At 32.1% G+C, this 13,065-nt stretch overlaps 1 protein-coding gene across 2 annotated transcripts in view; it reads left to right on the top strand.

Annotated features, from left to right (window-relative positions):
- Nucleotides 1-13,065, top strand: part of UBA6 (ubiquitin like modifier activating enzyme 6) — a 72,417-nt gene that overhangs the window by 40,339 nt on the left and 19,013 nt on the right. For both annotated transcript variants that reach the window (XM_033106358.1, XM_033106359.1), the window contains 7 exons: nt 2,113-2,256; nt 4,133-4,200; nt 4,709-4,787; nt 5,656-5,736; nt 9,311-9,388; nt 10,868-11,049; nt 12,518-12,623. In XM_033106358.1, coding sequence (XP_032962249.1) covers nt 2,113-2,256; nt 4,133-4,200; nt 4,709-4,787; nt 5,656-5,736; nt 9,311-9,388; nt 10,868-11,049; nt 12,518-12,623 — 738 coding nt within the window. The remainder of the gene's footprint in view (nt 1-2,112; nt 2,257-4,132; nt 4,201-4,708; nt 4,788-5,655; nt 5,737-9,310; nt 9,389-10,867; nt 11,050-12,517; nt 12,624-13,065) is intronic.

Here is a 13,065-nt window from a genome sequence, read left to right as displayed (position 1 = left end):
CTTATTTTTCTTACTCTTAATAAGTAATCTGGTCTTTTTGCTTTGAGACTCTGTAATTTATTTCTGCTGTATATTTTTTCATCTGTAAAGTCTTAATAGTTTTACCAAGTTATGTCTCATCATTGATTATTTAGTCAAATTTCCCAGGTCCACTTTGATACATAGGTTTAGATTTTCTTTATTTATTCCCTTCTTTGTGGGGTGGCGGGGCGAGGTGTGAGGAATAGATGATTTTGGTTCTTAGTTATTAAGTTTCTGATTCAAGGTGGAGTTTTTTATGTTTGTTTTCTCATATCTCCAAGTATTTGTTAAGGATATATAATTCACTCAATCAAATTTCCTTTGCCTTGTGATTAGTTTGGGAGAGAAATTTTCAGTAGCTGAAATGTTTTTATTCCAATTTTCTGTTTCTTTCTTACATTAGCTTTGTATGGTAAACTGATTTTTTTCCTCATTTTTTTGGACAGGGCAAGGGTTTTGGGTGCTTTTTAGAGTTGTATTTCTAGAACCCCTCTTCTCTCCGGATACCGAAAATGATATTCTTTAATGGATGGATGGTTGGATGGTTGGTTGGTTGGTTGGTTTGTTGGTTAGTTGGTTTTGGGGGGGTACATATGTGTGATGTGTCTTGTGGATTTCTGATTTCTGTCAAATCCTTAATTTTCTTCTCTTTCTTTACGCTTCTCTGTCAAAGGGTATATCCACTTTCTAGTTACATCATTCTCTCCCAGAAACGTTCTTTCACCATAGTCATTGCTGAGATTAGCCATATTTCACACATGTTCAATAATTTTTACCCTTACTGTGGGACCTTCTGTTTTCTGAGGATGATTTTGTTGTTACACATATCCTGCTCTGTGCAGGTTTGTAGCAATATGGAATCCAGAAATAGTTCTGTTGGAGTTTGGTGTTTATTTTTCTATTTATAGGTAATTTTAAGTTCATAATATTCTCTGTTTTCTATTAATACTGAAGCCCTGCCACTGATTTATTTCACTTCTTGTGGATATGTATCTTCTGCAGATTTAGGCCATTGTCATTGTCCTAGAGCTTCTGTTAACATTCTCGTTTTCAATATTATCACTGCCACCAATATCCGCATTCAAAATGGTACAGATTAAATGAAATCATAATCTGAGTTGAGTTTAATGCTAAATAGTTGAAAAATAATGAGAAGTACAAATTTGAAATGGAGTGATTGGAATAGTGACTAGGCAGTAACCTTATTCTGTGTCACCGATACCTTTGAGAATGTAATAAAAGCTGCTCTCTTCTCCCCCTAAATGCAGAAGTATTATTTTACACAAGAGTTCAGGAGATGAATTGAGCCCTACTTTACTCTTAAGGTTAAGATTAAGACTAATATTGAAAGAATGGGAAGAGAAAGAGAAGATAGTTTAAGATCTTTGTCACAGATAAGAAAATATCTAAAATAATATCTCTAAAATCCAATTCTTCAATATTTCCTTAAAAATACTAATCTTAGTTTGAGAAACATTACAGTTTTAGTATGCTAATAAGAATTTTGTAATGATTAGCTCTAACATTAGATTATTATGCAAAAGTGCCATTATGCTCTTAATTTTTTTTCTAAACTGCCTTTTTTTACAATATATTGCTTCATTATTTTTCACACTTTTTATTTACTACTTTGAGTACAAACTGATAGCTACTTCTCGTTTTTATGGATCATTTTATTTTTCTTTCCATTTATCTAGGTTCAAGAGTTTTCCATAGTTTTCATTAAAACATTTTTTTTGAAATTCTGGTTGTTTATAAATATTGACATATATCATAAAACTGTTCTTTAACAAAAACTGTGACTGTTAGATATTCCAGTTAATTCTACATGGTGTCCTAGTATAGCATAAAAAGCCAGAGCGTAAAAATGGCAGGTACTGGTAAAGAGAAATATTGCTTAGGATTACCGATGTCCAATTGGGTCTTTTATTGTGAGATTGGAATTTTTTTAGAACTTAAAAACTATTTATTGGGAAATTGAGTAACTTTTTTGAGTTAAGCTCGAATTCTCACATTTAAGTCATTGAAACTTTGAGTGTAGTATGTAAATACTGATAATATTATTATTGTCTTTCATGGCTTGTGTTTCAGCCTGAAGTAAATGCTGACATTGTGCGTTGGCTCTCTTGGACGGCTCAAGGCTTTTTACCCCCACTTGCTGCAGCAGTAGGAGGTGTTGCCAGCCAAGAAGTGTTGAAAGCTGTGACAGGAAAGTTTTCTCCTTTGTGCCAGTGGGTTAGTTCTGTATTTTAATATTTTTTATATTTAAGTTTGAATTAGCCACCCATACAATGAATGTCTGTTATGAACTATAGTATTAATATATTATAAAAGCAACCTTAAAATATTTTTTGATGCATGAGGGAAATGTGTCATGCCACCAAAACTAAATTCTGCAATTGAAAGTGATAAAGATCATATGTTGAGGCTATTGGACTGTAACCCAAAGTTGCATTCTAGGATATGTTTCCTCATTTGTGACAGTGAGGGAATGAATTTTATATCCTTAATCTTTAGTCTCCTCTATTATTAACTTAGCATTCATGGATTCTCAGGACTCTTGAACTTGTTCCATGAAATCTTTGGCATCATGAATCTTCAGAATCCCTTCCTAGGTATACACTTCTAAAGATAGAAAGCATGGGAGTGGTAGATTTTAGAACTATATAGGGTAAAAAACTCGTAAAATGGAATATAAACCCCCATTTCTGTTACCAGAAGGAAAAATTGGCAGAGAGTATGCAAGGATACTCTTTCGGCCTTTTTTTGAAACACTTTAAACATCTGTTATTTCTTTATTTTTGAAGAAGTGCCCACATAATGCCATTTTGGTGCTAAATTATTTGGTTTATTTTAATACAGAGTACAAGTTCATTTGTAAAAGTCTGAATTAGATACAGCTGTTGACAGCATGAGAAATAATATGAATTATGTTATTAATATCGATTCTGTGTTATAACTAAATAATAATCATTTGGTCATGTTCCAGTTTAGCCACATAAGTAGCTTATATGAAATTGGGAGACTTAGTTCTTTTTTTCATTAGCTTAAACTAATTCTGTTTGATATTTTCTAAAATGCTAAAATTGTGGCTTCCTAGATCATCTCCTCTATATAGTGTTTAATTATAAGTGCCATATAACATACCCAAGCTGGAAAATAAATATAGACTAGGCACTTTCTCATCAAAGACTAATCAAATTACTGGGGGGGCCCAAAAAATCATTTTTCTCCTGCCTTCTAAGTTCTTTTAGCTGGGCTTATAAATAAATTAACATGAGACAGAATAACAGGAGACAAATGTCTAAAATTTATTACAAATGTACATGTGGGGATTCCATAAGAATATGAGACCCCATGGAGACATTGGGCAGTTGAGGCTTATATGCCATCTGGACAAAGGAAAGGGAGGCAGGGGTCTGGAATTTCAAAGGGAAAGGAGACAATTTAGAGACAGATGAGAAAGAGCAAACATGTGATAAACAAATTCTTGCTGGGTCACCCAGAAACAGTTGGACACAAGGGGAAGTTCAACAAATAGACTTTACTAGATTTCTCCCTATCTGCCACATTTAGTTTATATTATAATAAGGAGATGCTTCCTGCCTTTAAGCAGGTTTTTCTATCTGAAATCCTTTAAGCAGGTAAAGGGGAAGGATTAAATTTCTTTCGGAATCTTTTATTCTTAATAACCAGCTTAATATCAATATCCCAAAAGGCGTATTTTGTGGTAGCAAAACTTTGGTCCCCTTTATTACTTACTCAAATGTAGCTGAAATTGCATGAGGCTTCCACAGTTTTTAATGTAGTTATAAAAATAGATTTGGAAGATTTCTTTTTGTTTATTAAAATTAAAATATATCAGCTTTAAGATGGCTAAGTGACATGAATTAAATTATATCTTGGGGCAGATTCTTCAAGTTTAATCATTGTTTGAATAAAAGAATACAGGAATGTATGTTGTATAAAAAAACAAGTGTATTTTAATGTTATTTACTTGGAATTGGTATTTTTATCATTGTTTTCCTTAATTATTAACTTCAGAAGAGAACTCCTTTTCCTAGTAATTTGCATTTCATACGTAATTTGTGTTTTTATCCTCTACTTTAAGTTATACATTGAAGCAGCCGATATTGTCGACTCCTTAGGCAAACCTGAACATGAAGAATTTCTCCCACGGTAATACTGAAATGTCTCTTGTTTTTTTCTTATTTGTATGTTTATAAAAGGCAATTAGATTAAAGGAATTTTTTTTTTAAATATGCATTTGTTTTCATGTCTTTTCTCCTAACTCATTTACTTCTGCAGTCATTTCTTCTCTATTTAGAGGTTAAATGTCATAATAATGCCGTGGCTCTTTACCACTTTATAAATAATGAGTGTAAAGTTTTAAATTGTACATTTTCATGAGAATGTTTAGCATTCAAAATACCGTTCTGATGTTAGATGAAAACAGTTGCTATCTGCAACTTTTATTTATATCAGTGTTTAACTTTTTTGAGTCACAAATACAAATCTCTTTGAAAATCTGATAAAAGCTTATGAATTCATTCTTCCCAAAATTCACATAGCCCAAAGTTCTGCTTTCAATTTAAAGTACATTAAGTTTGTATTAACAATAATGAAAATAATCTTAATAATGTTTTTAATGTCTTTCTGTTTTGTTGGTATGTGTTATTTTCTTCAGAGGAGACAGATATGATGCCTTACGAGCCTGCATTGGAGACACTTTGTGTCAGAAGCTACAAAATTTGAATATCTTCTTAGTAAGTACGAATAATGATGAGAATAAATAGCACAAACTGTCGTTGTGTATCATCAGGTTAATTTATTAAAGCAAATTTGAGTCTAAGTGAGTACAATTCCTAATGCAGTAGATATATAGCAAATGTTTAAATCAGGAGTTTGCAAACTGGCCTGCAGACCACATTCATCTTGCTGCCTGATTTTATAAATAAAGTTTCATTGGAACACGGCCAAGCCCATTCATTTATGTATTGTCTTTGGCTTCTTTTATGCTATAATAGTGGAGTCGAATGGTTGTGATAGAGACCATAAGGCCTATAAAGCTGAAAATATTTACTGTCTGGCCTTTACGGAGAAAGTTTGCCAACCCCTGATCTAAAGAATTAGTACATTTCAAAGATGATATGAATGTGATAGTTTGAACATGAAATGATTTTCTAGAAATATATCAAAAATTGGTTCGGTTTTCATTTATTGTTTTCCTCACCAGATGAGGAAATATGTAGGTAGAGTCTATCTTTCTTAAATATCCAAGGAATCTTTTTCATTAAGATGTTGCATTCATATTTTGTGCTGTTCATTTCTATCTTATATAAAAAATGAGTTCAGTGTTTGGCTTTTGTTTGGAATTTTAAGATGTCTTCTTTTTAAAGGAAATGTAAGTATTGTGTGTGTTTTTTAATTTATATATTTTTTTCTTTAATTGAGATAACAAATAATGGAATCAGAAACAGGTTAAATACTTTAAAATAATCACAAATGTTCAAATTATTTTTAAAAATACATATTTATTATAACTCCACATTTGATGAAAATTAAGATGAAATTGCTCTTAAGGAAGTAGAAGTTCTGATTTTATTTAATGTGATGTATTTTTCACCTCCATAGGTAGGATGTGGAGCCATAGGCTGTGAAATGTTAAAAAATTTTGCTTTACTTGGTGTTGGCACAAGCAAAGAGAAGGGAATGGTAAGATATAAATCTTTGAGAGTTAAAAGTTTATATTTCCTTTGCTTCCAATTTTGAACTGAATTTGACTAAATATGAGTAGATTTGAAATACTGATTTTTGAGGATAGATCATTAAGCTAGAAATTGGAAGATTCTGATTCTACTCTGACTACTTTTCAAAAGTGATGTGACCTTACGGCAAATTACTTTAATTCTCTGCTCCTAAATTTCTTTCTCGAAACTGCAAAACTTATATCTGTACTACCAAACTCATGGTGTTATTGCTAAGATTAAATATGAAAACTATAAAGCACATTAATATTATTATTTTATTAGATACTACTTATTATTAAATAATTATTTAGGATGGGAAAAGCTAACATTAGAAAATTGAAGAATATTCAGATATAATTTCAATTGGTGATTATCAAAAAAAGAAGGAATATTGTAAACTTGGGTCTACAATTAAAATTCTTAAGACTATAAATGTGTGAATTAATTGGGAAGCCATGTTATATATTTAAATAAAAATATATTTCACTTTAAGATGGAAACTAGCTTCCCAGAGTAGTGATTTCATAGATGTAGCATGGTTACTAAAAGTGAGTAATTATCACTAAAACTTATATGGTAGTTCACATTTTATAGTTAATTAAACTGGGTTTATTTTTTCGCTTAAATAACATGTTTGTTACTATTGCAGTTATGAGCAAATGTTCTACATTTATATTATTCCTGCTCCTAATTTCTAAATTGTGTCCCACAAACCTCTATTAGTTTTGGTGGTTTTAAAAGATAATTCTCAAAAAAAAAAAAAATTGTTGGTTACATAAGTTTGGTAATCACCTGGATACTTTAACTTCTTGGAAATTCACAATGCATATTAGCATATAAAGATCAGGAAAAGAACTACAATAAACAGACTTACTGACTTCAGGTAACAAAACAAGGTAAGTTAGTATGGACAGATTTTTATACTACTGCAAACACATAGATTTGCTATGTAAATTTTTGTAAGTGTTTGTACAAACTATCTGCAGAGAAGGAAAGAGGAATCTCCAGGTTCTGGAAGCCAAAGGAGAAATTCCTGAATTAAAATCTGACTCACAAGCATTTCTATCTCTTTTTTTTTTTTTTTTTTTTTTTTAAAGATTTTGTTTTTATTGGGGAAGGGGAACAGGACTTTATTGGGGAACAGTGTGTACTTCCAGGACTTTTTTCCAAGTCAAGTTGTTGTCCTTTCAATCTTAGTTGTGGAGGGTGCCGTTCAGCTTCAAGTTGTTGTCCTTTCCGTCTTAGTTGTGGAGGGCGCAGCTCAGCTCCAGGTCCAGTTGCCCTTGCTAGTTGCAGGGGGGCACAGCCCACCATCCCTTGCGGGACTCGAGGAATCGAACTGGCAACCTTGTGGTTGAGAGCCCGTGCTCCAACCAACTGAGCCATCTGGGAGCAGCTCAGCTCAAAGTCCTTGTTCAATCTTAGTTGCAGGGAGCGGGGCCCACTATCCCTTGTGGGACTCAAGGAATTGAACTGGCAACCTTGTGGTTGAGAGCCCACTGGCCCATGTGGGAATCGAACCGGCAGTCTTCAGAGTTAGGAGCATGGAGCTCTAACCGCCTGAGCCACCGGGCCGGCCTGCATCTCTATCTTGAATATGTGTCTAAAACATTAAATAAAGAGGTCACTCATAAGAAATTAAAGCTCAGAGCATGTACCACAGTGGAGTATGGAGTCCAAAATTATGTCATAAAAATTTCAAGCATAGAAATAAATATAGCAAATTTAGGGTTATTGAAACCTCCAAATCTCTGACTAAAACAAATGCAGAACTGCATCATAGTGATACATACACACCCAGAGTACATAACGCTATGCAGGAAAATCAACATCCATTCAAGATGGTTCACAATAAGAAATGATGATCCTCTAGAAAAAGGATACCTACCACGTGGAAGAAGAATCAGCCACGGTAAATGAAAATATTTGCCCTCTAAGAAGTACAGATAACAAGAGCGCTACAGGTAATAGAACAAACTAAAATAAAATTAGAAACGACCATAAAGATAGAAAGAGGAATAGAAACATGAGGGGGGGAAAGGCACTGAAATTCTTACAAAGAGCCAAACAAGAACTTCTGTATAGTTAGTGAGCTTAAAAATCAGATATAGCTGAAGCAAGAATTTATGAATAGAAGACACATGTAAGTACCCAGAATGTAGTACAGGAAGATACATTTGTAATGAAACAGAATGACTTTGGTTGGTCCAATGTAAGTGTAGTAGAATTTCAAGAGAGAATAAAGATAATGGAGAAGAAGCAATGTATTCAAGCATAATGACAGAAGTTGACAGAGTTGAAGAGACAAGTGTATTCAGATTCAAAAGGTAAACTAGTCCCAAGCAAATCAAACGCAAAGCTAAAAAGAAAGATTACCTTGTAGACTTCTCATCAACAAGAAATGCATACCTAAAGATAGGGAAGCCAATCTTCGTCGTACAAGGGCAAATCCAGATTTCTATATTCAGCTACATTATCTTTAAAGACAAGCAAAATTATGAAAGATTACCACTTACTGGTTCTCACTGAAAGAACTATTAGATAACATGAGTAATACATGAAGCAAGGGTAAGTAGAGGCATTTGTCAACATTCTTAGATTGATTTTAAAATTTTTTAATTAAAATGTGGTCTGATTTGGGAGTGGAATGCTTAAAAAGAAGTAAAACCTTCCTTGATAACATGAAAAATAGAAGGTAGAATTCATATATCTTCTAATTGTTCAGGAGGAAGATATTTTGATTAGCTTTTAAGTCACAGGTTCATGTTAAAAATTTTAGTATATAGATGTTTAACCACCAAACTAGTTCAGTTGTGGGGAAGGTGAAGTTGGAATCAAGAAAATTTGATCAATCCAGTAGAAGACAAAAGAATGTGGAAGAGATAAAAAGTTGAGTTGGGGGAGGTGGGAAGAAAAAAAAAGCCTTATATCAGTAATCACAATAATTATATATTAATTTTTTTTGATAAAAGATATTTTTTATTTGGCTTTTTTTATATTTAAAAAAGACACCCTCTAGCACATAATTACATAGAAGTGTTGAAAACAAAAGAAACAGTGACATAAGGGAAATAACAACTAAAAGAAAGTGAATGAATATGTTTGTGAACACCAGTCAACATCTAACAACTGGAACACGCTGAGAAATACTGCTTTTAATCAAATCTTGTGTACAAATACTAGCTTAAGTGATTAAGAAAGAAGAGCTAGCTCCTCTATGGGTAATGTATTACATGTTTCTAAAATACGATAGTAAGGTTTTCGCCTCTTATTTTGTTATAAATAGAAAAAATGTGTTAAGCAGGAATTGCAGTTGGTTTCAACTGTTTTGTTTGACATGTTCCTATGCTAAACATTAAGTATAGGTATAAAAAGAGTAGTATTGGTAATCATTTGGAATATTTCTATTCATATAACTTTTACCAGCCAAAATAATTCAGAATAAATTGTGGGAATTGTTTTAGTCATCCTGAGAAAACCAAAATAGATTTAAACTTATTTGTTATGTAATATCAGCCATTTTCTTTTCTTGATCATAGGTTACAGTTACAGATCCAGACTTGATTGAAAAATCCAACTTGAATAGACAGTTCTTATTTCGTCCTCATCACATACAGGTATGTTGTTTTTCTGTTTCAATTTTAAATCATCTGTTGTGTTATACAAAACAGACTTTACTTTTTATAAGTAAAAAATGACAAGCATAATGTTATTGACAAGCATAATATCATTCTTTATTAGAATCTCTCAAATTATCAAGTAATGGGAATGATTATGGGGAAACTATATACTTATTTTTTGATGTAAAATAATGGTTTTGATTTTGTATATGAAAAGCTGAGTGGTTTTCATATCCAAATGGGCAGTATTTTTTTTGTTTTGTGATCACCGCAGTGAGTCCACATGTATAATTTTAGAAACTAAGGATATGTATAGAAACAATTTGAAATATTAAAAGATCACAAATTTTTCCTGTTTGTTTCTTTGTCTTTATTACAAAACAGGTAAAGTTCAGCACTTAGAATTTTGTGCTCTTTTGATCTTGTTTGACTATTTAACATCACTTTTTATTGTAAAATAATGCTTGTTGTCAATCTCTTTTATAGATCAAAATATTTAAGTCAAGAAAAGAAGTAGTTTAGTCAGTCAAGCAAATTTGCTTTTACTTTTTTTCACTATATTTTTAAACAACTCATAGTTCACTAAGCTTAACTAATGTCCTGAACAGAACAGTAACTAAAGCAGGTGGCATGGTTAACTTAATTGCCTCACCTTTCCAAATATAAAGAACTAAGTAACAGAGTATCTCCTAACTAAAATATATGTCACAATATTCATTTACTTTGTGTATTTTACTTATAGAAGAACTATGAAGTCCTGCTTATTCTTGTTTTACTGAGATCTAACAAAGTTTCTGCTTTGTATGTACACTGACAGCACTGAGAAGTAAAAACGTCATTTTAACAATGTGAGAAGAGACAGAAATACCATTAAAAGTAGATGCGTGTATTCAGAGTGGTCTATAGATATTTAGTGTCAGAGCCAGTACTCCCAAATGAACTTTGATGACACTTGAAATGACCCTAAAGAATGAATTATATTTAGGGTACTCTTTTTATTATAAAACTAAAACATATAATAATTTAAAAAATATTTCCATCCAGAAATAGTAATATTTTTAAAAAATTTCATTCCCAAATTAGATTTCCATACCTGTTAGAGTTCATTTTCTGTGGAATTTGGATTTCTTATATTTTACTGCATGTGGGTTTTTTTCTAGGCACTTACCCAGTTCAAACCTCATACCTAGGGAAAAAAATACACTTTTATTTTAAGTGGACTTTTAACTAATATTTTAAGAACTAAAGGGCTTAGCTATAAAAGAGAGGTTGTTTAGATTTCACTGGGTAAATTATTTAGACTAATATGCACTACTAAATGTAGTATAACTACAGTGAATATAATTTCCACAAACTAAAAATTGGTCTCATTCCTCTCACCTCATACATATATTCGAGTGATAAGAATATGTAAATTCAATCATAGCCTGTATTTTCTGCTTAAATTTATTTCTTCTGTTTTTGATATTTGTTTAGAAACCTAAAAGCTTTACTGCTGCTGAAGCAACCCTGAAAATAAATCCTCAAATAAAGATAGATGCACACTTCAAGAAAGTATGTCCAGCCACTGAGGCTACTTATAATGATGAGTTCTATACTAAACAAGATATAATTATTACAGCATTAGATAATGTGGAAGCCCGGAGATATGTAGACAGGTATGTTCTTGAAATTCAAGTTCATAAAGAATTGTCTTTTGTTTTCGCTTCTATTTTCCATGCCTATTTGTTTAAAAGTTACTGATTTTTTTTTTATTGTTCTTTATGGTCCTATTGTAGGACTCTTCAAACCCTCTGATAATTTCCCATTATACCTAAGATAAAATTCAAAATCTCTAAATGACCTCAAAGTTTTTCGTAGAGTATCTGCCCTTTGTCCACTACTACAGCTTAAAATTTACCTATTTCTTTCCTGGCTCCCTTTATTCCAGCTACACGTTACCCGTTTCTTTTTTCAGGTCTTACAGGGTATTCACATTTTTGCAAGTATGTTTTTTTTAAAGGATGTTAAAGTGTAATTACCACACTGCCCAGCAATGTAAGATGATAGAGAAAAAAGAGAGCAGGGCAGAACTCTCGGGATATTGAGAAAATGATGAGTAAATCAATTCTGGGGTGGGTATCAAGTCAGAGTACTCTAGCTTTTTTTTTTTTTTATTCTCAGTGACTTGCACATATTCTCCATCAGCCTCAGGAAATTGCTTATCTTGTTCAAGAACTCTTGACCCCCAAATTTCCCTACTTAACTCTTCACCTATTTTATTTTTTTTCCTCATCCTTTAGTTGAAGCCTAAATGTCTTTCTTCAAACAGGCATTTTTTTAAACCCCCAATTCTATATTAGAATCTACCATGGTAATCTTTTATAGCATCTAAGCTTTTTCCTTCATAGAAGTTCATATACATATTTATGTAATGTTTGTTTCCTCATTAAATCATTTCTTTAGGGACCATTTATTTTTCCATCACTGTATCCTCAACGCCCAATACATAATGTCATTCAGTAAATATTTGTTAAATAAGTAGATGAATGAATGACTATAATGTATACCCCTTACATAATTTTTCTTATGTCATTATATGACTATTTATTGTTAGGGTTCTAGAGCAGATATATTAAAAGAGGAAAATTTACCAATTGAGAATGTAATGGAAAGTTTGTAATCTTGGACAGAGGAAGGGAAGAAACACTTAAAAAAATTAAAGTGTGTAGAATATAGGTATTGTAAATATTAAGAAGATACATTGTTTGGGATGAAGAAAACATTGAAAAGATATAATGGGATAGAATTTGTAGCCCGAAAATAACCAAAGAAGAAATAGGAAGCAAGAGAAGAAAGGATAACACAGTTAACAGTTAACCTAGTGGAAAACAAGTTGAAGCCCCAGATTTGGTGGTAGTAGCAGAAGGTAGAGACAAAAATCACTAGACTGAACAACAGATTTTGTTGGGGGGACGGAGGCGGAAATGATGAATAAGTTGTTTGCTGATAAATGTGTCTGTTTCCAAATATTACCATCAAGAAATGATCAATGTGTGAAGTGGTTGGTAGAAAGTGGTACGATTTCCTACACTTATATTGTTATTGATCACTTTTATGTTAATTACCTATTATCTTTTCAAATAGCCGTTGCCTAGCAAATCTGCGGCCCCTCCTGGATTCTGGAACAATGGGCACTAAGGGACACACTGAAGTTATTGTACCTCATTTGACTGAATCCTATAATAGTCATGTAAGTGAAACAGTTTTTTAAAGTAATTGTCTCTCTTCTTTCTAGCTCAAAATTTTTTTGTCTTCATCAGTCAACCACTTTGATTTAGCTTCCCCAATCTTTCTGTTTTGGAATCTTATTCTTATGTCTACTGTGTATTTCTCAGAGCTGCTTGATTAGTTCTGTAACAACCTATCTACTGGTTACTCCCCTAAAATCTTACTAAAGAATCAGTTTTTCCATGGGAGAATAAAACCATCTATATACATAATAGTGTATATAAATGATATAGATATATCTTTTTTAACCCCCACAACTAATTTTGAGATGCTGCCAGAGTTGAAAATCACTGATCTAAGAAATAATAGTAGGCCTTAGGATTTAAAAAAACATCAACTGAAGTAAAATTGAAAGAAGTATACTTCTTTTACAATTGTAAATATACCTTTATTTAATGAAAATA

The sequence above is a fragment of the Rhinolophus ferrumequinum genome, chromosome 5, assembly GCF_004115265.2.
Source record: "Rhinolophus ferrumequinum isolate MPI-CBG mRhiFer1 chromosome 5, mRhiFer1_v1.p, whole genome shotgun sequence".
In the NCBI taxonomy this organism is placed as follows: Eukaryota; Metazoa; Chordata; class Mammalia; order Chiroptera; family Rhinolophidae; genus Rhinolophus; species Rhinolophus ferrumequinum.
The sequence above is the reverse complement of the archived record's forward strand: the minus strand, read 5'-3'. Positions and strand labels throughout refer to the sequence as shown.